At 38.3% G+C, this 27,920-nt stretch overlaps 1 protein-coding gene across 1 annotated transcript in view; it reads left to right on the forward strand.

Moving 5' to 3' along the window:
• Nucleotides 1-27,920, forward strand: part of large1 (LARGE xylosyl- and glucuronyltransferase 1) — a 94,878-nt gene that overhangs the window by 11,609 nt on the left and 55,349 nt on the right. Inside the window, exon 2 of the mRNA XM_088924145.1 lies at nucleotides 21,617-21,808. Within this exon, the coding sequence (XP_088780271.1) occupies nucleotides 21,703-21,808 (106 nt within the window). The 5' untranslated portion in view covers nucleotides 21,617-21,702. The remainder of the gene's footprint in view (nucleotides 1-21,616; nucleotides 21,809-27,920) is intronic.

The raw sequence follows: 27,920 nt of genomic DNA on the forward strand, positions 1-27,920 counted from the left end.
AATTCATGGAGCCTGTAACCCTGCAAGAATTTAGTGGGTTAATAGCTGGAACGCACACAACCTACCATGTTCATTTTTAAATCTCTGCTTTACTATGCATTCAACAAGGTATGTCATTTCTAGGTATGCAATTAAAGTAAGTGGAAGGCACTGTAATACTAAAATTGTTATGCGAGTACATTAATCACTCTGAGAAGGAAGTGTCACAGCATACACTGGGCTATTTATCAAGCATATCAGAGCTTTACAACAATAACTGCTCACCCCCCAAAACATTCAAATACAGTAGAAATTACAAAATAATGAAAAATATGAACTTCTCATGAGTTCTGTATTATCGTGATGAGAAAACGTATTGGTTTTATGTAGCATCCAAATGAGTTGATGTTTGCAAAAAATCTGCAGTGCCTTTCTGATTATTTACTTGCATACCTAGTCATTCAAGTCAGGGATTTTTCAGAGAAAAAAGGTTTGGCTATACAGATGGTTTTCTGTCTTTTAAACCTAAGATGTCCTTAAATTTGGTTTGCATTCGTCACAAAATAATAACAGTTATAATTCCTTCAATTCTTTGTAGTACTTTTCATTCCAAAGAATCTTAGAGCTCTTCAGGAAGAATCCTTCGCCTCTGAACTGCAGCACCCACCTGGGTGACGCACAGCAGATATAATGAGCCAGGAGCCCTGCTACACAGCTGATCTGGGGAAGTTTAGTATTGCTTTACCGATATTGAAATCCGGGGGATTGTTAGAAAGTTCAGATGGTATGAGCCCTGAGTTTACCTAGGGGTCCACACTTGTATTTTTTTAAATGTGACATGGGTTCTTCAATGACCAAGTAGACAGAACCTCAGTTTAATGTCTCATACGGAGCATGACGCATGATACAGCGGTGTCTTCTAGGTATCAGTGGTATCCTCTAGTACCACATAGGGTTATTGGCTTGGAAATTCGGGTTCAAATGGAAGGCAGCATCAGTTCAGTTCAGTTTATTTGCACAAATGCAATGAAATGCTTATTTGCATGTATGCTCCAATACAAAGACATTAAGGAAGCATAATAAAAAAACATAAACACAGAACAGCGGCAGCAACAACAACAAGTTAAATAACGTCCATCTTGGAGGAAAAAAACCCATCAGTGTGAGGCAGTGGTAGGGGTAGAGCTGAGTAATCTGACAGCTTGTGGGAAGAAACTGTCTCTCAGCCTGGACGTTCGTGCCTTGATGCTCCTATACCACTTACCAGTGGGAATAGGGGAGGAAAATGAGAAACCAGGATGACTGGTATCCTGAGCGATACTTCAAACCTTCCAGAGACAGCGATGTCTGAAATAGAGGGGAGCTGTACTGCGATGATGGACTGGGTTGACCCGATCACCCCCTGTAATGCCTTCTAGTCAGACAACGAGCTGCTGCCGAACCACACTGTAATACCACACGTGAGCACACTCTCAATAGCACACCTGTAAAATGTGGTAAGGAAAGTGGAAGTTACTCCCAGTTTTTACAACCAGCATGGTGGCCCAGTAGTTAGTATTGCTGGGCTCAGTGCCTGGGGTGCTGTCTGTGTGGAGTTAGTTTGTTTATTCCCGTGTTTGAGTGGGTTTCCTACTGGAGCTCTCTTTCCCTCCTGTAGTCCAAAGACACAGTGGTAGGTTATATGGCTGGCATGGGGTCCAGCTCCCCTGTGACACTGTGCTGGATAAAAAACAGTTAGAAAATGGATGGTTGTTTTCAAACGGAAGAGTATCTCTACTTGTCCACCAGTACTGCTAGCCCTGTACTGCCCTGGTCCAGCCTCGGTTAGCTTCTAAGATCTGACCTGATTAGGCTGCAAGATGATATCATTACAGCCTGTGGAGGAGTCTAGTTCTATAGAGTAGCAAGCATAATGCAACTGAGCGCCCAGGTGGCTCATTAGGTTAAAACTTCTGTAGGCTGCTGGATGAGTCTATTCAATTGTTAGAGGCTGAGAGCTCTGTTTAGTGGAGCAGAATATACAGAATATACACCCCGGTTACTACAGTAGGGTGGAACTTTGTTTCCTTGATTTTGTTTGTATCATGATGTCTTTTTTATGAAAGGCTGAACGTTCCAAGAGCTGTGTCCGTCCTCCAGGTGGCTCTGGAGCTGATTTGCTTGTGTTATTGATCTAGGGGTAAAAAAAGATGACCGGGAGCTTAATGGTGGTGTCACATCATCTAATATTCACCTCTCAAATACTGGTCTGGAGCTGCATTGTCAAGTTGAGTTTAATAATAATTGATTGTTAAACCTGGAGAAAATGATTTCTTAAAAGCAGTTTTTAAGTCTGGATGGACAATGTGAAGTTTCTTATTAATTATCTGACACAGCTACGGTAGTCTTGGTGATTTTTAAAATGACCAAGAAAGAATTGTAGTGAATGAATATATGAATTTTCAACGTGTTCCACCCAATTAACTAGTGTACAGAATTCAGTACGTTCACTGTAATGCTCATCAGTTATTCTGAAATTGTCATCTTTGTTTCTTATGCACTAAAAAGATGCCAGATGGTTTTCTCTTTTCCCCAGTTATGTATTTTAAGTGTATGTTTTTAGGCCAAAATCAGTTTCTGTTATAACAAAATCCTGCATTTTGCAAAATTGTCAATCTCTTATTTGGAAATAGTAAACACTACTAAAAATACTGAAAATTGAGCCTTTTGAGACTAAGATTCTGAAACGATGAAGCCATTTAATTTGGAATCTAAAAATATCTCACTTTGCAGAAAATAAATGCAGAATATCTCAGTTCTGCAATTTCTGATACTTGTGGGTGTTGTGCTATACATGGTACCAAAATGTAATTTGAAGCCGAACTTCTAGTGAGAGCATTGATCAGCATACATTAGGCAGTTTTTTTAGTGTCATCCTCTCTTATGGATGTACTGTACCGTATCTTGCCTAGTTTTTGCCTGTGAGTTAGTTGAACTGGTTACAGACTTGATTACTGTGGATTGTCTTGGGAATGTTTAGAAAATACCCATACTGTGCAGTCTGTGCCTCATACCACTTTGAATATTTCTTCCTATGCCACCCCTGTTGGAACTGTTGGAATTGTTGGAATTGGGCGGTGTTTCATGAGATGGGAGGTACTATAATATCGTTTTGGGGGTCATGCTGAAACTATTGTCTGCATGCCAAGGTTGGTATCACAAGTGTAAGTGGTACTTTAAATACAGTATCTTTCTGCACTAACCCTTGTGGCTTTTTTTTCCAATATACTAAATATGGTTACGTTTCAGGCACATTTACCCAATTTCTTAAGTTCCTAGTAAAATTCTGCATTGGAAAACACCGGAAGAATGACGGGTACATCATCTGGTATTCGTCATGGTCTTTCAGACACCCTGACACCTCACCCCAGCACAGACCACACCCAACGTCTTCCTGAAATCCACTACAGAAAGTGGTATGTGGCTTCTAAAAGGTTTTAAAAGCTTTTCGACAATATTGAGAGTGCGTTTGAATCTAAAACATTAGAAAATGCAAATTGTGTACCTTAAAAATATCCTTTTATGCATTGCTTTCTGAATGTCTTAATCTTTTTGTTTAAAAAAAAAAAGTTGTTTTGCATGGCACGGTATACAGTATGTACATTGCTTTTGATGAAATGTTGAATGCAGTCCAGTATGCTTCTGTAGTATATGATTTTCTGTAGCTGCATGTTTAATAAAACCATCTTTACAAAAGATCAGTGTTTGAGTCATAAGAAATGTCAAGTCACAGATGGCATGTACTCTTGAGAGCAACTAGGCTGTAGGGTGACAATGCTTCTGTTGGGGAAAATATGTCAAAATTTGTCACAATCACTGCTTCATGAATATCAGATTGGGTGAGGCTACTTTCCATTTCTAAACATCCGGTGTACATTTGCTGATAGACTGGGACTGATTATAGATTTTGATGCATGTTAATGTAATTATTTGTCACTGTAACCTCTAGCTACATTTGATTAGTATGTAACTAGCAATGCTTGTGAAGTGCTTGAATGGGAGCAGGCAGGGCATTGCTTTAGGTTTGTACTAATCGTGCAGGCGGCTTCCAATTGCATTTTAAGCTACTGCATTGCATGTGAATATTATTGCTTTATCAGTTTTGTGCGCTTTAAAGAGCTGAAATATCACCCGGCATTGCAGTCCTCATCGCTTCACAGCTCTTCATTTAAGAAGGCACAGAATACCTTTCATTTCTGAACTTCAAAGCGAGTTAACGGACAGTTCAAATGGCTGTAACTAAAGGACATCGGTAGAGAAAACCAGAAGTGACAGATACAATATGCTATTATTGGACATGCTGAATCGCTTGGGCCGACAACTGAAGCCAAGTTATTGAGATGAAGCTGGTTACGTGCACCTTGGCTGTCACCCTTATATTTGATGTTCTGTGTAATAATAATAAAGAGATAACACGCCTGAATAATCTTTTGTTGCACAATTGCAGTTGTCAAAATTTGTTGATTCTCACATTTCATTGTGTAGGACTGCCACAGAGGCGTAGTAGATAGCGTTGCTGCCTCGCTGTGCTGGGGCCCTGAGTTCAGTTCCTGGGGTGCTGTCTCTGTGGAGCTTGTGTGTTCTCCCCATGTTTGTGTGGGTTTCCTCTGGGTTCTCCAGTTTGCTCCCACAGCTGAAAGACATGGTAGGTTAATCGGGTTCTGGGAAAATTGGCTTTGGTGTGTGATGGCCAGTCGTCTTGTCCAGGGCCTGTCCTGTCTAGTGCGTGTTGTTTGCTGGGATAGGCTCCGGCTCCCCCATGCGACTGTATTGGATAGAGTAGGTAGAAAATGGATGGATGAATGGATTTCATTTAGCAAATTTTCCTAGAGGAAAAGGTCCCTGCACTGACAGTATTACATGAATTATATGATTTTTGAAATACAAATTATGTACTGTATAGCCAATTTTTTTTTAAAACAAAACTTGAATGCTACACCTGTACAGTCTCATGGGGAAAAGGAGTTAAATGTCAGCAAAGCTGCAAATCTGAGTTTCGACAACTCCGCAGGTATTATCACGCTGTTCTTAGTCTTTGTTTTGTAAGTTCTTTCTGTTGTTAGCAGATGAGGACACACTGCCCTGAGTGCATTATTTGTGAGTAATCAGAGCTGATGTCATGTGAAGGGTGTCAGAGTGATTGCACAGCATTCCCGGCATTTAGACCAGAAACGCTGATTGTGTCTAAATGAGTTGCTTTTACCTGTAAATGTATGAACTAGTTTAAGTAAATTGAAATGAAATTCGCTAACATTGAAATCCACAACCTATAACTAGAGTGCCTCTACCAGATCAAATCAAATCACTACCTGCAAATTCAAATTCCAAATCTGTTAACTATTGGTGACTTGACCATTAAATATTAGAGTTGGAATTTGCAGCTTGTGTCTGCTGTGGATTAAATTCGTTTTATTGAGCCTTAATTGTATGGTAATTAAATGAGTAATCGATTAGTAAATAAATGAAAATATGACATTATCCCTCAGATATGTAACTACCACATATCTGCACACTGGATCATTTCATCTCATATAGTGCTGTGTTGGAGAAGACATTTCCTTGTCCCCACATTCATTTTGTATTGAGTTGAACCTAAATGGATTTTGTTTTTCATTAAAAACTAAGAAATGTAACTTTAATTTGACTCTTGTGTTTGGCTTATTCTTTGATACAAGTTACTGCATCTCGTAATCATTTTAGCAATGAGTGTGAAAGCTTAATCTGTTTAGAAGATGTTCTAATGGGGAGCTCTGTCAGCGTGTGTTGGCAGGAGAGGAACAAGTAAAGGTTAATTCCACCCTGAAAAATAGAAGCACGGTGTTTCAGCTGATGAGCCTTCTTCAGAAGGCTTGAAACATTGTTTCTACTTTCTGTTGCTTCAAGAAGGCTCAACAGCTGAAATGTTGTGTTTCTGCTTTCTGTTTTAGCATGAAATGAACCTTCCTAAATCTAGGGTATTTGTTATTTGTATAATCTGTTGTGAGCACTGTGAAGATTTACTCCTAATTTATTGCTGTTTCTGTTATTAATATACAGACTCTAGTGTGCAATATTGCTTAACATATGGCCATAAACCTGAATAAATATATGTCCATATGCTTCCTGTAAGTCACGGTATTTTGACTTTTATGTGATTCCTGGTTTCTTGAAGGTAGCTTAATGTAATTCAGAAGACAACTGTGTTTTCCTTGTTTGAAGTAATTTTTCTTTAAAGGAGATATCATTCTACAAAAACAAAGTTCAACCGCATTACAATTACTGAAATGTATATTACATTCTAAGGATATTGCGATATTCAGTCTGTCCCCAAGATCAGATATTTGATTATTTACTAAAGTGTGTTTCAGAACAGTATAATGTAAACATGGTTACAAATGAGAATAGGGCAATTTTCCAGTCTTATTTGTTCAATTGCTCAATTGCTAAACTATCCAAGAATTTCCATGGAACTGATAGGAAATTTGTTCCTAACACGGCAATGTGTTGGAAAGTTTGTTCCAGATCCCCAAAAAGCTCTGTGTAAAGAAGTGTCAGCTGCATCCAGTTTTGAATTATCCAGGACTCCATGAATCCTTGTTTCATTGTTGATTTAGGTTCAGGGGATTTCTTCTTTCAGATCAAGTCTTATTGCAATGTGTTCTGTTTTAGGTTGTTGATAACTGTAAGATTTCATTCTGTGTTTTTTTTTTCTCTGCTTGTAGAGCAGTATTATGTTTTCAAAAACTATCAATAGATTACAAAACAACATCGAACGTAAAATGTGATTTTGTATGTGTAATATATTATGTTCTATAGGAATTGATAAAAACTTTTGAAGTTAAGAAGCAATGATTATTTAAACGGTCTTATGTAGCAGGTAAATCAGATGTCAGGTGTAGCACTGGGACTGTGTCATAGTCTTTAAAACATGTGCATCATGTCTGTGTCCCTCTGTATTGTACAGAATACAGAGACAGAAGAGATATTACAAGAGTGCATAGACAGTGACAGCTGAAGTTTGTAAGTCATCTCTATTGTTTCTTGTTATTTGTTTTACCAGAAAGACCCTTATGATGCATTTAATTAATTCTGTTACACAATGTGCATTTAAATAGCTTCTCTCTTGCTGTCTTGTAGTACTTTCTTGCCCTTTCTGGCTTTAGTCACAGATTGTTTAATTCCTGACATGTTTTTCAGTACACTTTGGAAAAATTTCAGTTCACTTTCCTGAAAATCCTTTATTCCTGAAGATTCTTCCTGTGCCTGTCGTGACTAGGGTTTAAAAAACTGCTGTTCAACCCCAAATCTCAGGGAGAGATGTTTTTTATGCTTCTCAGCACAGTAGCTTTTGGAGCCACATAATCATTATGTGCCCATTTCTCATCTGACTTATTTCTGGCTAAAATTATATATATATATGTACTACAGTATATTGTCTCTGTTTCAGCACCATTATAAGATTTTTATTTCTATAACCTATGTCTATATTGGTTTTTCTTTTGCATTAACCAGAAGTACTGAACACTTCACAATAAATCATTTAGTCTTGGTTGAAATAAATAACATGTCAAAACCCTAAACATAAAATATAAGGTTGGTAAAATGATATACAAGAGTGCGCAAAAAGACAAAACTGTTGGTCTAGTGAAATGTGATGTATTTTCTCTGGGTGTATGTAACCAAAGACAAGTCCTTATAATGGAAACTGTAGATTAATGTATATGACTGGTTAATCCCACAAATATACATCAAATATACATACTCTAAACTGGTGAAAGAGTCTGAGATTGTTCTCTTCTCTTTCATTTTGAATCAGTTGCTCTTCACTGCTGTCAGTCAGAGGACTTGTAGCTGTCAGCTTTCGTGTGACAGCTCTCTGGTTGTGCCTGGAAGCCCTTTCTTCTGAAAACAAGATCAGCTGTCCAAAGCACTCACTTACTATCCAGAACACAGAATAATATTTCCTAGCAAGTCATGCCCGTTTCCCTTCAGTGGAGAACATTAAGCTTCTACACACAGTGCTGTAAACCGGAGTGCTGTTCTATGCTGTGCTCTTTTGGTTTTGCTTATTTTGTACATAAGCATCTGTTTTAGGTTATTAGCAGAAGCACTGTGTTATGTAAGCTGTGTTATGCAGAAGTGCAGTATCACCACCTGCTGAGATTATAAGAATATAAGAAGGTTTACTGTCAAGAGGAGGGCATCTGTCCCACCTAGCTTGTTTGGTTGCTAGTAGCTAGTTCGTCAGAGGATCTCATACAGTCTATTCCGAACCTCCACAGTTCTCTGTAAAAACGTGCCCCTTGAGTTCAGTGATCAATGTGCTTCCATGTTACAGGTGATCTACAGTATGGTAATGAATTTCTTGTTATGGCTGAAAGGATAAGATCGTGGGTACAAGCAGCTGAAATCGGGTTTCTGTATGAAGCTCTTGGGCTTACCCTGCAGGACTAGGCAAGAAACCAAGCTAAATCTGGAAGAGACCTGGAATATACTGAGTACTCGCCTGAACAGAGAGAAGCCAGGGATACCCCCAGAGGGGCTTGCATTGGGTTTTTACCGGGCTTATCCCCTGGATCAGCTGTTCTGGGAGCACTTGGGAGTTTCCCAGGAGGCTTGGGAAAAGTCTCTGTCCAGTCCATCCTGTTGGACATGCTGCCTTCAAAACCTTCACCAGGACAAATAAACTGAAAGTAAATCAATTGAACTAGTGGATATTACTAACCATTTTCTTGCCTTTTTCATCCCACTTGATTTGTGAGCTGTCTTATTGCTGTGTTCTAGCAGTACTTGTCTTATTGGGAAAATCAAACAGCTACAAAGGCACCCAAATATAGCTTCTGACCAGAATTGTTGATTATAATGTCTGTCCAATTTCTAACCACTTCATTCAATACAGGCTTATGTCCAATTCATGAGGGACGCCGGGGCATAACCTGGCAGGCAAGATGCACAAAGGAGTACACACACATGATGGGACACTAGTCTATTGCAGGGCATACACACGCACAACCACTCATACACTTGCACCAGGGGCAAATTTCAGTTAGCCTCCAGAATGTCTTTGGATAGTGGGAGGAAACCTATGCGAACCCAGGGAGAACATACAAGCTCCACACAGACAGCACCCCATGGATTGAACCCAGTGCCCCAATGCTGTGAGGCAGCAATTCTAACCATTAAACATGAACAATTTGGAATGTAAAATCTGTTTATATTCTATAGCCTGTGATGAAAATCATTTTGGACACAGATACAGTAGATTTATCTGTGAGCTGTAGTAAATCCCCCTAGCGGGACAAAAACAGGAAAGGATGTAAATCAAGCTTAAATATGGAAGACATTTTTGCCTTTTACTTTGGTAAGACAAGCGACATTGATTTTATACTGTATGTGTGCTGCTGGTGGCATAGTTCTCAGCATTGCTGCCTCCAGACCAAGGGTGCTATCTGTGTGGAGTTTGTGTGTTCCCTCCTTCTTCACGGGGGTTTCCCCTGGGTGCTCTGGTTTCCTATCACTGTCCAAAAGCATACTGGTGGGTTAACTGGCTTCAGGGTAAAGGGGCCCTGGTGTGAGTGCATGCCCTGCGATGGACCAGCGTGTACTCTGCCTTGCTCCTGTTGCTTGCCAGGATAGGCTCTGGCTCCCCTGCGAGCCTGAATTGGAAGAAGCAGTTAGAAAATGGATGAATGGATGTGTACAGCACTACCGTGGCGTTAGACTTTGGAAATACTTAGCCGTATTCTGTGCGGTCAAAAGAGTGGGAATGGTTCAGCACATTGTATGTTCCACATTGCTCATGTAGTAACACCAGACCTTTCCCTCAGTGTGCTGTGGGGAACGGGGATAAAGTCAGTGACCCCACAAGAAGCAAGATACACCAGCAGCCCCACTGCATGAGCATTCATCCAGCTTTAAGAGCTTATAGGCAGTGGCAGTGGTGGGCAAAGAAGAAGAAAAAAGCTAAAAAGAACAGGCACACAGTTCAAGTTGCATGAAGCTAACTGAACCAAAGGGCAGAATGCAGATTACATGTTTTGCGCGATGACCCACTGAGAGGTCCCATATCTCTGTGAACATCTAATTAAACTGAAATGTTGCAGCTGTAATCGCTGCTGGAGGTCAACTGCAGAGTATTCCCTAATATTTCTGTAGTGCAGCAGTAGACCTCTTTCCCAAATGCCTTTGCAGAAGAATTAGCTGAGCAAATTCACTGCACACTATGCAGTATGTAGCATGTAGTGGGTCCTATAAGAAAATGGACATATGGTCATTTACACTAATCTCTCATTTGTGTCACTCTCTAACTTTTTACCATCTTATTTTAATGTATGACAGGAATGTTCAATTAAATACAGTTGCTAATTGCAGATATGATACTGTAGCTAGTCATTACGTCTTATTAACACTAGAATTCCCACACTTTGCAAGTTATGTACTGCAGGGTAGATTAAAATGGTCACAGCTGAAATGATAACTGGCTGCAAAATGATATTTTAAACTGTAAAATGTTACAGAACACTGAAGTTAAAGGTGCATATGGTTTCTGCAGACACTAGAAATATCTAAATATCTCATCTTCTTGTGTTTTTAATATTTTCTGAACGTGCACATTCTTTCTTTTTTTTTGGTTCAGTCCACCGCTTTTTTGCAGAACCTTAAAGAGAGATTTGGCTTAGCAGCATCAGTGTTTTCTGTGGAAAACTGTCTGGTTTTTTTCCCCCTGTTGAATACCAAATGTTTGTGGCAGGTAACAAAAGATTTTTGTTCAAAAATAAACACATGCTTGAGGCACACACAAAATAATCGATAGGTCCTTTCTTCTGACACCAGATAGTGATGACGCAAAGATTTGTCTTCTGTTTCCTAATGGTTCTTGGCATACAGGCAGTAGTATATTATTACACCATTTTTAGCTCACCAGTGTATGCCTCCTGTGGACACACTACTGTACAGTCTATGTGTAATGTATGAACTGCAACCTTCAATACCTTATCACTGGAGACAGTGAAGAAGAGCTCATGAGCACAAAAACAATACATTTCATTTCACGCAAGCACTCGGAGATGACGGAGGAAATGTTAAGCTTGACAATGGAAATGAACTTTCTTGTGTCCACACGGATCGCCAAAGGCATCTGGTGAGCTTGACGGAAGTTTCTCGGAGAGACGAGGAAGGGGCTGTCAGTGGGATTCATTCTTCCTGGGGGGTGGTCAGATCCGCCTTGGGTAGATCTCATCACGCATCACCAGCCCAAGTGCTTTGCAAGGTTGTTCATCCCCTTCCAATCCTGTCCCATTTTGTTGAATTAGAAGGGAGGCGTCGCCATTTTTCAAGTGACTTTTTAAAATTTATTTTGACTTTAAAATGAATTTACAAGTCGGCAAAAACTGCCAAGAGAAACAAAAGCTGAAATTGAAAGTGGTCGTGTACATATCTTGGCCTTGTTTGTATGGTAATGGCTTTCCTTAAAAGTAAGCGTAACAGTTATGCCATAGGTGCCATGTTTGCTAGACTTGAGCCTCACTGAACATTTGTTGAATGACCTGATAAAATGTGTGGTATCTAGGGCTGAGGCATCTCTGAACAGGCACACCTTGACCCGCGTTCTATGACTTGAGTGGGATAGGAGGCCACTAAACAGATCAAGCTCGTGGAAGATACTGTATGCATTGTAGATACACAACCTGTGTTGCCGCTAATGTAGTCTAGCCTGTGATTATCACTGCAGGGCCCCAGTTAAGGAACCCTGTTGATGCCAAATGCTAATCTGTATAATTAACCTGTGTGTCATGTCAATGAAATTGCAGTGCACCTGCTGCAAAAAAGGCATTTTCCTGACAAGAACTTTGTGAATTTGTTGGCAGTTGTAAGTGATCGTTTTCTTTGGATGCTTAGAATGTTATTTTTTCTGCCATCATGCATGCTTGGAAAACCAAAACTTCATAAATAAACAAAGGATGCTATCATAGAAATTTGGCAGCTGTATATGCTGAATAATTCACTGTTATTTTACTGACGCAATTGCAATAAGCACATCAGTACTATGAAATGATATGATTTATGTGGCGTTTAAATGGGAAACTGCAGTGGAGTACTGTATGGCCTGTAAATGCCAATTTACGCGTATATTTGACCTTTTCTGTTTATTAGCTGAGTGAAAGCGTAAAATAAAATATAATTTATCTACGTTGTGAATATGTTTCATACAAGATTAGAACCAATAATGAAAGATTCGTTTGACTGATAACACATGCAGTGTTGTTAAGAAAGGCTATAATTTAATGGCAGCAGTAGTTCAATGGTGCCAGGAGTGTCAGGTTATGTTTATTTTCAGCTGTAAAAAAAGCCTTACTTTTCACGTTAGCTCAAATGAAGTAAGGTTTTCTGGATAACATAATATACTTCCTTATAGAAAGGTGCATTTTATATTTAGTAAACTGTAATTCTAGGCTGCTGCAGAACAAGACAAAGTGAGGCCACTTATCTTGAAATAATGACTGACTAACCTCAGTTGAATGCACACATCTTTAGCTAGTGTGATTCGATCCTGTGAAAAAGAAAAACAGGAAAAGTGGCTCAGCTATGATTCTTTAGGTATGGGAAAGAAAATGTTCCATCAGAGGTAAGAAGATGTTGGGATGCCTGGCGATTATTTGTGTAAAAGCCGAGTGAGATATGTGTTTCCCAGGAGTGATAAGAAAAAATGTGACCATATCAGGTGGGAAAAGCAATGTATTGTCTGACATACTGCTCCATTATGACAATTGCTGGATAGAAGATAAGCTTTTTGTACTTATCCACTAAATTGCCTTGTACCTATGGGAATGTCTTCCTAAGCTGGTGTACAAATCTGGAAAATAAATTTAAGACTTTCTTTAAAATCTTTTGAGATGCCACTTGGCAATATAAGTTTGAATCAACCTTAAATGAAAAGCATTGTGAGCTTGTAAGATTTTAAACTTATTAGAATGAGGACAGTCCACACCATTGTGGTATTTTTATTGCAAGCTTCATAAATAAGTATAGTTATGTACATATAGTATAATTTTCCATGTAGCCTTCTTATTATCAAATGACTGTTTTTTAAGGTATTGGCACCTCTAAAAATGTTTTGCAGAAATGAATAGAGCTATCTGAGTGGAGTTTGTACTGTATGTTCTCCCCATATGCTCATGGGTTTCCTCTAGGTGCTCCAGTTTCCTTCCATAGTCCAAAGAAACTGGTAGGTTAATTAGGTTCTGGGAAAACTGGCTCTGGTGTCTGTGTGGCTTGCGATGGATTGTCCTATCCAGGACGTATCCTGTCTTGCGCCTGTTGCCTGCTGGGTTAGGCTCCAGAGCCCTCCACGCGATTAGATTGGATTAAAGTGGTTAAAATAGAGAATTGAGTATTGTATATGGGTTATGAAAATAGAGGAGTACAGAAATAGACTGAGTAGGTTAATCAATAATTAAAATAATCCTAACCCTCAAATTAAAAAAATAAATGGTGCCAGGAATATACCAGAGTGGTTGATATGATTAGAGGCATCCGCGTTCTTTGTTCTCACTTTTTACTATTTACAAACAAGGCGTCTTGGAGGCCTACATCCTAAGCAACCAGAAAGAACCCCAGACCGCTACCAAGTATTCAAATCCTATAGAACTCCTAACCGGCCCCAAAATAGATATAAACTTGCCCTCTGAACCAAACAGAATACAGCCTAGAGTTAAATCTCTCTCTCTGTAAATCCTGCTGCTACAGTATGAACGAGAACCTATCCCCCTATTGTAAAACTGCGTGAACTAGCCAGGAAAGTCCTTTTTTTAACCTAGAGGTTCTCTACACAAATAATCAGTTTCCTAAACTAAACAGAATGGCAAGCTCTCTTAAAAAGATTCAAGCACTTAAAGGGGAACTGCAACGCTATTTTTATATTTTGGAGTTAGAAAGGATTGGCATTGATGAGTGCATTTCAAACCACAGTGACAGTAAAATGTTGTCGCCATTATCTGGGATTCAGAACGAGGCAAGTTAGTTAATTTAATTTGTTACCGAGATTTACTAACTGGTCGGAGAAATTGGGACTGCAGTTCCCTATCAACCAGATCAGAAACTGGTTCTGATCAGCCTTTAAGACAAGGACTTGTCTCTTCTCCTCTTATGTCTTGCTGTATGTTCTCCTGTGTCCTTCTTCTCTCTCCTCCCTACCTGCCTGTTTTGATCCTGTGTTCCACAACTGTTGATGATTCTTCATCATTTACCCAGAACCTAATTAATCAAGGTAAACCACATGATTCCTTTGAACAGTGTGTCTCAGACCTGAATAAACCCTTCAGTTCCTTTCTTGCTTCTGAACAAGCTTCTGAGAGCTACTGTATAAATGTTGAAACTAGCTAGATGCGAGACTATTCTTGAGACACCTCAATAGCCATTTCGAATAGTTACCATGTATATTATCTTTGTATGTATTACACCATTTCTGAACAGAAAACATCTCACCCAACAGTCGATAATTCACTACCCTTATGGATCCAGGATCTGAGTGCATCAAGTGTAAAATTCTTTCTATGCATTTTAGCATAGAAAAAGCTCTAGATTTCTATATACAGTACATCCATAAGAAAGCAAGAAAAGCAAAATCACTCTTCCTGTATTTCTTGAATTGCTCAGTGTTCGTGCACATCACACTAACTCAGTGTGGACATTTCTTTTCATAGATTCTAGTCTGTTTTGATGCCAACTACATATTTTTTTGTTAATTTTAATATAATGACAGTGTAAATTGTTTTAATATCAAGGAGCAATAGATGTGAAACTGAAATATGTGGGAACCCTAGAGAGTAATGTTGGCCCGTTTCTCTTTCGCATGATGGAGTAAAACAGAGTGTTTACCAAAGCTGGTTTTGGGTTAAGTCAGCTTTCTGCTTTGTGATGTGGCAGGGTAGCTTCAGGTCAAATATGAAAATATGGCTAAGATGAGTGCCTTTAATATTTAAGCTGATCATGGTGGATGATGATGATAACATTTCAAAATGAGCATTCAGTGTTTTAAATGTTCATGAACATGGTCATCCATTAGTAAATATAATAGCAAGTAATAATAATAATAATAATAGCATAAGAATGGTTACAAAGAACATGAGCTCATTCAGTCCATCTAGCTGATTTATTTTTTTCAGTACTTAATTGGTAATAGGATGTAGAAGGAACATGGGGAATTGGCTCCAGCAATATAGCTGGGAGACTGTACTACACAATGCTTTGTGTAAAGAAGTGCCTTCTGTGCTTGGTTTAAATTGCAGTTCTCTATAGTTTCTGCTGGTGTTTTGCTTTGATTCTGAAGAAGCCCATAGAATCGACTAATTCAGTGCCTTTATGGATTTTAAATACTTGAATAACAACCGCTCACAATCTTCTCTGCTCTAAACTAAAAGAGTTAAATTATTTTAATCGGTCACTGTTGGATATTCCTTTGAGCATACTGTAGGAATGTATTTGGTTGCGATTGTATGGATTGATTCCAGACAGTATTTGCACAGTATTCTAAATGAGATCTTATAAGTGCATTGTACACTTTTAACATACAACTTTCCTTTATTTAAATTCTACTTCTTTAACGTTACTGCATAACATTGTTTGCCTTTTTATTTTTTATTTCTTGCATTAAAAGATGACAGGCTGCTAGGTTTTTTAAACCCTTTTTCAGTTCCTATAGTGTTTGCTACTTCAGTATCATCTGTGGAATGACAGACATATTAACTATACCATAATCTAGATTATTTATATAAATTAAGAAGTGGTACTATCACATGTCCCTGAGGCACTCCACTTATGTCACCCCGGTTTCAGTATTTGCCCCTTATCCGTACCGCCTATTTTCTGTCCATTAACCGGTTCTTATTCTTATTCTTATTCTGACTGCATGCTTTATCTCTCTTGAAATGATTACTGTAATACCCTGCTTGCTGGGGTATCTAACTGCACACTGAACAAACTTCAGTATGTCCAGAATTTGGCAGCCAGAATTGTCGTATGAAAGTGATCACTCCCATCCTGGAGTCCTTGCACTGGCTTCCTATCAGGTTTCGTTGACTTCAAAATCCACAGGCTCTATAAATCTCTACATGGCTTGATAACTCGGTACCTTACTATCGTCCTGCTTCCCACCTTGCAACCTTCGTTCATCTAATTCTTGTCTCATATCTGTATATATCAATATAGCATATCAATACACTGTATCATATCAATATAGCATATTCCCCAACTCCTTCTGCACTCTGTGGCTGATGGGGCCTTCTCCTGCTGTGCCCCAAAGCTCTGGAATTCTATCCTAAGGATATCCGAGAGTCATCTTTTCTGAGCGCTGTCAAATGAAGACTCAGAACCCTCTTCTTTGGAAGGGCTTTTAGTTAACAGGTTCTGTGTCTGCCCCCTTGCTGTCCTACTATATTCAAATTGTAATTATGTAATTATGCCGTCTCCTCTCCTTGTGTGCTTTTAATCTTACCGTAAAGCGCTTTGAGACCTCACTTTTAAAGGTGCTATATAAAATAGATTAGAATTACCCTGAATGCCTAAAATTCCTCAGTTTGAGAATTACTCTTTTAAGAGTAACTTTGGCAAAACTTCTTCTGAAAACCTAAATGTACCTTATACTGTAGTTTTACCCCTAACCGCTGTTACATAAGAAACTCTTAACAAACTAGATATGTAAGATCTAACTTTTCTAAATCCACGTCGATAATCCCTTAGAATCTTACTGCTGCTGAGGGATTTACAAGCTTAAACCCGTAATCAGTCTCAGTAAACTGATGAAATGATCGCGTTCAGGTGACAACAGAAGAAGGCTCAAGTGCAGAAATCTTGTTTCTTTTTTCTACTTTTCAAGCTGGAATTAACCTTTACGTGATCTTTTATACATTACTTGGCAAAGTGTTCTAAGCAGTAAAAGAAGTGAAGTTCCTTTAGCCTTCAGAACTCCCCCCTCTTCAGCCTTGACACGACAGTCCTCCTTTGAACTCCAGACATCAATATTTGATTATGTTTTCTGGATCATGGAGGCCTAATTAGGGGATTTTGCATTTCAAAATTTGCATTTCAAAATTGAAATTGCCTCTGTATGTTTGTGTACTGGTCTGTTACTTACCAGAGCATTTGTCTGTTTGGTGATTGCCCCGGTATCTACAAAGATCACATTACTAAAGCTTCTTTTCCCAATATGCCCATTTTTTTAGCATTGTACCACACATTTTGCAATGATGGTGTATCTTACTACATTTCTAATGTGAAGAACCTATTAGTGGTATTTAACATATGTCATTAACTCATAAAGATGAGTCAAGGGACGTCTCCTAAAGTCTTTAAAATACAGTAATGCATAACAAATTAGCAAACATTTTGAGAAGATCATATTTTTATGTTCATTTTTAAACTTCTGGTAGTTTTAGCATATGTAGCAGATGAGAGGAAATGGAAGACTCTACACAGTAGTTACAGAGAGCTGCAGTCTGATTTTCATTACCCTCTTCTGTTAAGCGAGTAAGGTCAGCTTTTGCAGATTCTTGTGACATGAGAAAATGGTTGTTTGCTCTCAATGACCACTGGTTTTGAGACCTTGGTAAGCAATTATAATAGAGGATTGAGAGGTTGGCCTGTTTGCTCGACAGACACAGCTTCTCTAAATCATGACTATTACCTTGCATCTGTAAACGGGAACCAGTTGAAAAATCTAACCAACTGGTCATGTTGTTAATACTGTACATCCACAGTGCACTGAAATCTATGAAGTAAGGTTAAACCAGTTAGAGGCCTTAAATGAGATTCATTTTCATGTTTTCACGATAAATATTGTAACTGTTGTGGCTTGAAGGCATGAAAAAATGTTGTCCACATCAATCAAACATGAATAATTTGGGTGTGAATTAACCACATTAATTCACACCCAGAAGTCCCTTTAGCCATTGTCTCCATGACTGTAATTCACACTCGTCGAATTGTCAGACCTGAGGGAGGGTCCCTTCTCCCAGAAGGTAGCCTGCTCAATAAACAAGCTGTCGAAGTTTTTTTTTTTCTCATTGCTTTGATGTTAAAAGCAGAAAATTGTGAGAGATTGTTTGTGCAGTGCCTGACTGCTGTGTCTCAGCTGTTATCAAGATGCTGAAGAATAGTTAAGTAGGAACTGGGGGTGGTGCAGGTCTCTGTGTAAGACTCCATTACATAATCAGACTTCTTCACTTTCCACCTTTCTGTTCTGTAGGAGGCCTTTCCTCAGCCTTTCTCCTCTCCCTCTGTTTCCAAGCAGCTTTTTCCCAGGAGACTGAGTGGAACATCTATGACTTAATCTGTGTCACCGCGAGAGCAGCATTCATCTCTCCTGCTTGTGTGCAGTAGTTTGGGAAGCATCATGCCGTTGATGTACATTTCTAACAAGAATAATAATGCAAGAAGGTTAAGGAATCTTCAAGTCAAGTATTCAGTATCAGAATGTATCCTTTCATAGATCTCTCATGTGTGACAAACCTCACATACTGTAGACCAGGTTTCTTAATAGTCAGGAACAGGGCCTGTTTTAAAATTTAATCTTTTTAATAAGCACAAATGGAATGGCTCCGTTTATATCCTCTCAGATACTTCACAGTTGTCTGGCCTGTCCCGCATAACAGATAGGCTCACTTTCAGCTTCTTTTTCATATGACAGCATAATAATGGCATGGAGTGGCTCTGTTTCAGAGAAACGTTGGGTATTGAATAAATGTGATCATAAAGGTAGAGTTATTAACATTCTGTAAATTTATTCATTTGCATCCTTCTGTTCTGCTATGAAAGGGTTTTCAAAACACACCTTTAAGAGTCTGACAGGCTGTTGCTGAGAATCCATTATAGCAACTTCATACTGTGCTTTGAAAGCTGTGGTACCCAATTAATAAGATAAGAACATAAGAATGGTTACAAATGAGAGGAAGCCATTCAGCCTCTCTAGTCCACAGTGTAGCTAGCTGTTAATTTATCTAAGGGTCTCATCCCGCTGTTTCTTGAAAGGAACCAGGGTATCAGCAACATGGCTAGGTAGCTTGTTCCACACTTCCACAACCTTTTGCGTAAAGACGTGCTCCTGTTCTCAATGTTAAATGCTTCCAAAACCACTAATGAGAGTTCTAAGAATAACTACAATAAATCTTAGCCCAGCTAGGTATAAATTTCCACTTGCAAAGTAGGCTATTTCATAGCCATTCCGATTCTTAACGATTGTGGTTATAGATGTTATTTTATTTCAACCATTTTCTGAATAACAGAATTTATGTCAGTGCAAACTGTTATTATGTTTTGAAATAAGGTTAGCTGGTCTAATGCTGTTAATCAGTTCTTGTGACTTTGATAAGGCTTTACATTTTCCTTTATTATCAAAGTGTGTGCTGTTCTAACCCAGCGGTTATCAAAGCTCTGGTGGTAACTGCTGCTGTTATGACCTTTTGCTTATTTGTATTATTAGATTTTCATGACCTTTGTGGAGGAACAGAGGTGATCTCAGAAAGTATGCTACACAGATGGCCATAATCCAGTGCTTCCTTTTTTTTCTTTTTAAAGCATGCCCTTCTGCAGACACTAGATAACTCACTTGAGTTTTGTTGAAACTTTAATTGAGAATGAATAATATTCTTTCTTTTTTAACACTTTGATATGTTTGGTGTCTGAACCATTCAGCTAGAGAGGACCTCAATTGCTGTTACAAAATTAGGCTTGGTGAGACAGTGGCTTTTCTCAGGGAATTGAAATGTCTAAAGCTAATCACTTTAAGAGCTACAGTACAATTTCTGGGGCTTCTTCAATTGTTTTAGGCTTTAGTGGTGCTCCAGTTTAAATTAAGAAAAACAGTCCTGTTTTAATGAGGTCTGCATGGTGGTGCAGTGGTCAGTATCGCTGCTTTGCAGCCCTGGACTCCTGGGTTCTGTTCCTGGGGTGCTGTTTGTGTGGAGTTTGCATGTTCTCCCCAAGTATGCATGGGTTTCGTCCAGGTGCTCTGTTTTCCTCCCACAGTCCAAAGACATACTGGTGGGTTAATTGGCTTCTGGGAATATCGACCCTGGTTTGAGCGAGTGTGTGCTTGTTTGTGTGTTTTTAGTAGTGAACTGGTGTCCCGTCCAGGCTGTATCTTGCCTTGTGCCCATTGTTTACAGGATTGAGGTTCGACTCCCTCACAAGCTTGTATTGGATAAAACAGTTCGAAAATGGTTGGCTGGTACTATTTAAATGCTTTGTAACTTCTTTTTTTGTGCAAGAAATAAAATGCCAAGATACTATCTATATTTTTTTGTTTTTGGTTAGCGGTATTTTAATCTTGGTTACCTTGACAGCTCAGATAACTCCACCTATTTGACACAATGAGGCAGAAATGGAGGGATTTAGTTTTATTTGAGGAACAAAAAGAATTGCCAAAACAAAGCTGCCATAATTATTGAGATACATTTAAGTCTGCAAGGAGACATTCATTTCTACGTGGTAGGATTTCCTGCATACAGTATATCATGTCTTTTCTGTAGAAAGAGTCACATTCATAAGCAGATAAACATAGCTTTTTAGACTGGCAGTGCCTGAAATCACATGGATCCACTTTCGAATTTTCATGGTGATATTGAAATTGGTAACTGCAGTTTTGTTGCGTTTTCCATTCAGAAGACGACCACACGAACATTATTGATCTCATGATGAAAAGCTTAATCACCTGGTGATTCTGAAAAATCCAAATCACATAGTTGGTCAGATTTTTCTTTTAGATCTTGAACTTTCATATAGAAAGTCTTAATACCTGCAGATAAATCTGAAGGAAATCAAAAGGTTGATTTTAATAATGGAAAAATTCTCACTGCTATTTCTTATCCAGAATATTTTATTCTTATGAGAACAGTTGATTCTGATTAGATTGGTGTTACTTTTACATGATACTTCATCCGGATCAGCTGTGAGTCACCTAGAGGCTTTGCATGTGTTATTAGCAAATTAGTCAGAATTAAACACGATTGCCTACCACATAATACTGATGAAAACTACAAAACTGAAGAGGAAGTTCTTTGTTCTTCTGACACTGCTGCCTGCAATGTATTTTTTTGACGACAATCAAAATTGTAGACATAACTGCCAAAAAGCATGCTGGTATTTGACACAGACAGGACCGAATGCTTTGATAGCTAGTACTGTGGAAAGGTACTTTTAAAATATGACCATAATTGTGTAAGCAATTGCATTTTAAAGCCACAGGAAATTGGGAGGAAGTATTTTTAAAAATCTGTCAGTTACAGTGATCTACGTGGTGTTGTGAGTACTTATGTAAAGTAATATATTACAGTACCTTATAAAAATAGTTTAACTCAATTTCCAATAAATTTAAAAGTAACCCGCTACATATTTAACTTGGAACTGTAATAGATTACTTTTAAAAGTAATGTTCATCAACACTGTCGATAGCATTTGGTCCAAATATGCTCCCCAGAGGAACGTCAGATCGGACCCAGTAGCATGTCTATTGCCTTTTTTGGAGAGGTTTAAATGTTACTTGTGGATTTTATTTGCGCATATTATTTTACCTGAGTTTTGTGTGTTGAGGATTCTTAACTATTTCTCTTCCCCTCTTGTCTTAAAGGCTGTGCCATGCGCCCCCCTGGCAACCAGCTCTTGCCCACATAGAGGTTGTACCGCACTCTGAGACCATCGTGCGCTCCGCAGAGGATGCTGGGAATGTGTCGAGGGCGCCGGAAGTTCCTTGCTGCCTCTCTAGTTCTGCTTTTCGTTCCAGCTCTCACCTGGCTCTATCTGTCGGCTGGAAACTTCCAAGGTACAGTATCTCATCTCACAAGCGCCACTGTACTTGGAGCCTTGTAGTGAAGGAGTTTCATAAGCATCTCGTTTTAACACTTGCAAAAATAAGTTCTTATATGCTTATTAAATGCTGTAACATTTGTTAGTTTATTAATGTAACATGTTTAAATGTGAGTCTCTTTTGTGAATGCAGATAAGTGGCAGCATGGGGTTGGTAATACTTCAATACAGTTGATATCATTCCCCAGAAAACAGCATTTTAGCTATGCAAAGTGAAGAGTAACAAGGGCAAAACCTTGTATTGTAAAGTACCTGTGTCGTGAGCTGCTGTACTGTAAAGTTCAGCCCACTAATTTTCAGGAGTTTCCTCGCTGCAAGGTTTTCTGTAACCTAATCACAAATGTGCTCATCAGTTTTCACCAAATATCATGGCGTACCCTGGTTATTATATTTTCATGCACATTAGGTTTAGAGATATGTATTTAATTAAATGAAGATCTTGCTCTTAGTAAATTTGATTTTAGAAACATAAGATACACCAAATTAATGTTTAACTTCAATTAACATTTCTCCTTTTTCAAATTAGTGAGTTAATATAGCCTGCCTAAACTTGATCAGAGCAGGGGGGGGTAGTTGAGTTCAGGGGTTTTGGGCAGCATTGTAATGACTGTGTGAGGAGACTGAATTTCTGCATCCATCAAAATATTAATTATGATTAAGGCTGCAATTTTGGCTTGGAGGTCATGGTCGCCACGGAAACCGTAAATTTGAATCAGGCCCATGAACTCCTGCAAATGGAAAAGAAGCAATTATTTGACTTGGTAGTTTGTCTTTTTCTTACAAATTTTATTTCATAACAGGGAATAGCTTGTGTCCGCTTATAGGAGCATAAGATTACATATGATTATGGTTGGCATTTATACCTTACAGGCACAACATGTTTCTTTGCAAGAAATGTCTCAGGATTAACCAGGATATAATACTTTTGCTTGAAAACAAATATTCACAAAAAATTGACAACATCATATCATACCTTGCCTTTTACCATCACTTTTCAGACTTTTACATCCCTAAAAATCCCTATGAGTTCTATATTTCTAAGTGACGCAGAAATTCAGTGCATTTCCACAGCTCTCATCAAATTTATACCCCTTGTACAATTTGTACCCCTGAAAGTAGCATCGTTTCATAATAGTCTTTTCAAAGTTTTGCAGTCTTTCCTACTTTCCAAAATAGAGGGAAGATAGTCATATTCTCCAGCCCGACAAGGGTAGGCAAAGTGACAGACAAACTTTTGAAATGGTAAAAGTGACACATTCATGGGGAAATGAATCTAAGTCGTATATTCCTTATAGTATCTGTTGTAATTTCTGACTTACTTCCCTTTTAAAGCAGTTAAGCAGTCAGAGTAATTCCTTCTTGTTGGAACGTAAAAGAAATTAAGGGGCTTATCACTTGAGCAAAAAACAGACTCCGTGTCTTAGAGTGAGTTGTTCAGTTAAATAGATGCATTATTATTGTGGCTCATAAAAATGCTATGTGCATTTCTTAAGGCATATGAATTTAAAATCAGTCTAATCTTTATCACTTCAGTCTTAACCAAACCCATATTTGAATGTAGCTTTTTTGACATGCACAATTAAATCTCATGCACTTAATGTTCAGTGTGTCATAGTATGTAATTTCAGTAATCATTTGTTGCATATTATTCACCGTGTGGCTTTGTCTTAGTCAGAAGACTCGCATTCTTCTTCTGTCGATGTTGGTCCCTCACAATTGTTTTGATTGTTCATGGAAGAAAAATTGACCATCCCAGAAATGCACATACTGTATACTCATTTATAAACTGTAGTGTTCAGATCATCTTAATTTCGGAGGACCATAAAATAAATAGAATATTTTAATGTCCTTCCCATTAAATAGTTGCTTTCTAAGCAGGGGGTGTTGTGATGCATACTGATAAACAGTATCTAAACATTGTGCATCATATCATGCATAAATTTTCATTTTGAACTGTTTTTGCTGTACTTATGTCTTCAGTCGAGTTAACTTACATTTTTGGACTGTATGAATAACAAAACACTCACCAATTTATTTGATTATCAGGTGATTATTAGTTGTCCTTGGTTTATTTTTCATGTATGATGATGCTTTTAAAGAGTCACCAACAATGCCAGAAGGATATAATTTTTGATGTGAACAAGAACTCTATTTTACAATGTTTGATACTTGATTTGGTTTGCAGTTCTGTGCTTGAGCCTTCGAAACCTTATTAATGTGCAAAAGAGGAAGTGGACTGTCTCAGTTGTCTAGTGGCAGCTATTAAGATAACGGAATTGTACAGGCATTTGACTTAAATGCTAATTACAGATTATTATAATTTTCTAAAAACACAAGATTTACAGGGAAAAGAGATACATTCTGAACATTAGGTTTAAAATAGGTCTCTATAGCAACCACAACAAATGAAAGCCAGAGTGCATCTAAACAAGAATGACATACTGTACTGTATGCTGTTTACATGGTTCATCAGCTCTGTCTTGATGCATTCAAAAAAGTGCATATATTTGTACTGTATATAAATATACTGTTAATGGACTGATGAGATGCTGATGTGCAGCAACTACATCAATTATTTTGCGAAAGACTAAAAAATGTAATAATTTAACTCTTTCAATGGTGTACATACAGTATCTACACCGTAGACAAACTCTTTATAATAATAATAATAATAAACTTTATTTTATATAGGTCCTTTAAAGGTGGCTTCTCAAAGCGCTTTACAGAATGACAACAACAATAAATAAAAAGAATACACAAGATAAAACACAATTAAATATACAGAGGAGACTGTGGATGGTGGTACTAAGAAGAGCAGAGGGGTGAAGAATGGAACCAGTTAACTACAGGCTCTTCTAAAGAAGAAGGTTGTGAGTCTGGATTTGAAGGAGTTTAGAGAAGGTGACTCTCTGATATCCTTGTGCAGAGAGTTCCAGAGCTTGGGGGCATAACAGGAGAAGGCCCTGTCGCCCATACAATGTAGACAGGCTTGGGGGACAGTTAGGAGACCAGAATTAGAAGAGAGAAGGTTGCGAGGTGGGGAGTAGGGCGATAATAGTTCAGACAGGTACTGAGGTGCCAAGCTATACAGAGCCTTATAGGTGAGCATGAGGATTTTAAAGTCCACACGGAATTTGACAAGAAGCCAGTGCAAGGACTCCAGGATAGGAGTAATGTGATCACTTGCACTAGACCTGGTCAGGATTCAGGCTGCTGAATTTTGGACATACTGCAGTTCGTAGATTTACAGTAGATACCCCAGCGAGTAGAGCATTACAGTAGTCAATTCGAGAGAACACAAATGTGTTGATCAGCTTTTCAGCCACAGTTAGTGATGGCATAGGGCATAGTCTAGCGATATTTCTGAGGTGAAAAAAATATGTTTTGACAATATGCTGCACATGTGGGTTGAATGTTAAGCCAGAATCGAATATCACCCCAGTGTTTTTCAATTTACACTGAAGCTCAAGTACAAAACCATCTACAGATAGGGTTACAGGATTGGCTTTACCAAGTTGATGGGGGGTGCCAATAAGCATGACTTCAGTCTTGTCACAGTTAAGATGAAGGAAATTTTGAGTCATCCAAGTTATGATGTCAGAGATGTAATTAGACAGAATAGAGACAATCACATCAGTGTCAGGTTTGGTATTGATGTATATTTGAGTATCATCAGCATAGAAATGATACCTGAGGCCATGTGATCTTAAAAGCTGACCAAGTGGAAACATGTAAATGCTGAAGAGCAAGGGGCCCAGTATTGAGCCCTGAGGAACACCAGACTTGACAAGACCAATTTCAGACCTTTATGCTTTAATAGCTGTTAAGCTGACAACCTAGAGACCGCAGAAGGACTTATTTTCAATCCAGTGATGCTGGAAAATACAGAATGGTAGTTTCAATATGGCACATGTATTGTGCCCTACGGTAATAAAATGCACTACATCTTGAAGGAAGAGGAAGTAAGGTCTAGCACTTAGTGTTGTAAGACAAACACTGTTGTCAGGATATAAACAGCAATTTAAGGTGGTGAAAATGGTATAGCCATTTGATTTCTACAACACTATGCTAAAATCATAACAAAGGAACAAGTAAAGATTTATTCCTGCTGAAAAGAGAAGAAAAGAAACACAATGTTTCTGTTAACACCCGAACAAGGCTCCACTGCCGAAACATTGTGTTTCTTTTCTTCTCTTTTCAGCGTGGAATAAACCTTCACTTGCTCCTTTACAAGCTGTACATGCTGATGCAGCTACCTACTTGAACTAAAATAATAGCAGTTTGGTAATAATCAGAGTCAGAAACCATAAATATCTGAAAATACTACAAGAGCATGTCATCCTGGACAACTAGATTTCATTCAACTCTTAAGTTTTACTTTTGTTTTTCATTCAATTCTCAAAAAGTATACTTCTACATATTGGTTCTTCTATGTGCAGAATTGGAGTATGCCATCTTCCTTTCAAAACCTGCTTTGTTTTGACAGATGAGTGGCACAAATTGCATCTGGGAGATCCATACTTTACAAAACATGTATTACAAACTGTATTTTGTCAAGCATATTCTGTCATGGATATATATTTTTTATATAAAAAGCTTTCTCTTTTTTATATAAGAAGCTTTCTCTTCACTGGAAAATAAAATTGTTTACATCCAGAAGCTAAACATAAAAAGGATTGATTTCATGTCAAGTACATGTATTTATACATTGTTAAAGACAAAGATAAATCCTCCAGATACTCACATAAAATGTGTTTGAAACAAAAAGGTAGACACACTCAGTCATAGAACAACAATGTCTTGAATGTCCTGTCAAAGAAGAGATCACTGCTGAAACTCACTGACCACAATAGCCTGCCGTATACAGCTTTAGTAGAATTAAAAAAGACAAAACACTTTAAACCCAAATATATGGCATATTCAGGGCATAGTGGAAAAAACAACACAATGTACCAAATCTGTCTGAAGACCTGAGAAATAAGAAGTTGAATTACTTACAGATGCTACTGAAGTGTGCAAGATTAAAAGAAACAGCCCTTCGATATTGTCTGTTTTTTACAGTTTGACATCTCCACTCAGCTTTGAAATCAGGTTCACGGTCCACCTCGACAGGCTTGGCTTGGTACCCTTTTTCAACTTGCACAAGTGCCAGATTCCTGCCTCCAGAACACAGGCTTCTTTGGTGAGAGGCAGGTTCACATTGGGAATACAGTACATTAAATACAGCAAGTAAGAAATAAAATTATCAAGAGCATAATGTGCACACTGTGATAGCTAATGTGAGTTGATTCTGATAAAAACGTTAACAGAAATCTAAAGGCCAGACATGTAATTTTGGAAACAGACTTGTCAGTAAGCAGCATGAGCATCTTGAATGTTTTTACATTGATGTCCATGGAAAGAGATGGGTTTCCAAGAAAACATTGCAACAACCTGGAAGCTGAATTTTTCAGGATTGCTAAATCCTTATTCTAAAAAAAGTGTTTTTCAGATCTCCACTTATTGAAAATTGACAAATTGCTAATAAGCTTAAGGAGAGATATATGTTTCAGGTGAAACATGTATTGTCATGCAAGGTGTCTTTTTTTCTATTGTAAGTTTCACAGTGCAAATCATACAGTTAAAGCATCAGACAGGGGATAGACTAGTCACAGCTCACTGCTGTACGGCAAGCCAGAGACACTCCGTCCAAAAAACATCCATCCAAACCCAGAAGATCTTGGCCAAGTGTCCCCTGATCTGTAGAAAATTCACGATGATGACATATCCCAACTTCATTGCAAGCAGTCTCTCAATTTAGGGACTTGTATACCCATATTCCTCCACTGTTTGAGATGTCCAAAAACCTGGAATCACTGGGAAAGCTGGAAGTGTTCCAGAGCATAAAGGAATATAGTGCTGTCTTTTGCTTCTTATGACTGATATAAAATGGAATTTAAAGTATGTATGTCCTTTATTTTGGAATAAGTACCTTCAGTACAGTGCCTTTAGAAAGTCTATACACACTGTTCAAAGTAACACATTTTGTAGAGACTAATTAGGTTGTTGTGTGATTTGGCAGGCAACTG

The sequence above is a fragment of the Atractosteus spatula genome, chromosome 8, assembly GCF_055471065.1.
Source record: "Atractosteus spatula isolate fAtrSpa1 chromosome 8, fAtrSpa1.hap1, whole genome shotgun sequence".
Taxonomy (NCBI): Eukaryota; Metazoa; Chordata; class Actinopteri; order Semionotiformes; family Lepisosteidae; genus Atractosteus; species Atractosteus spatula.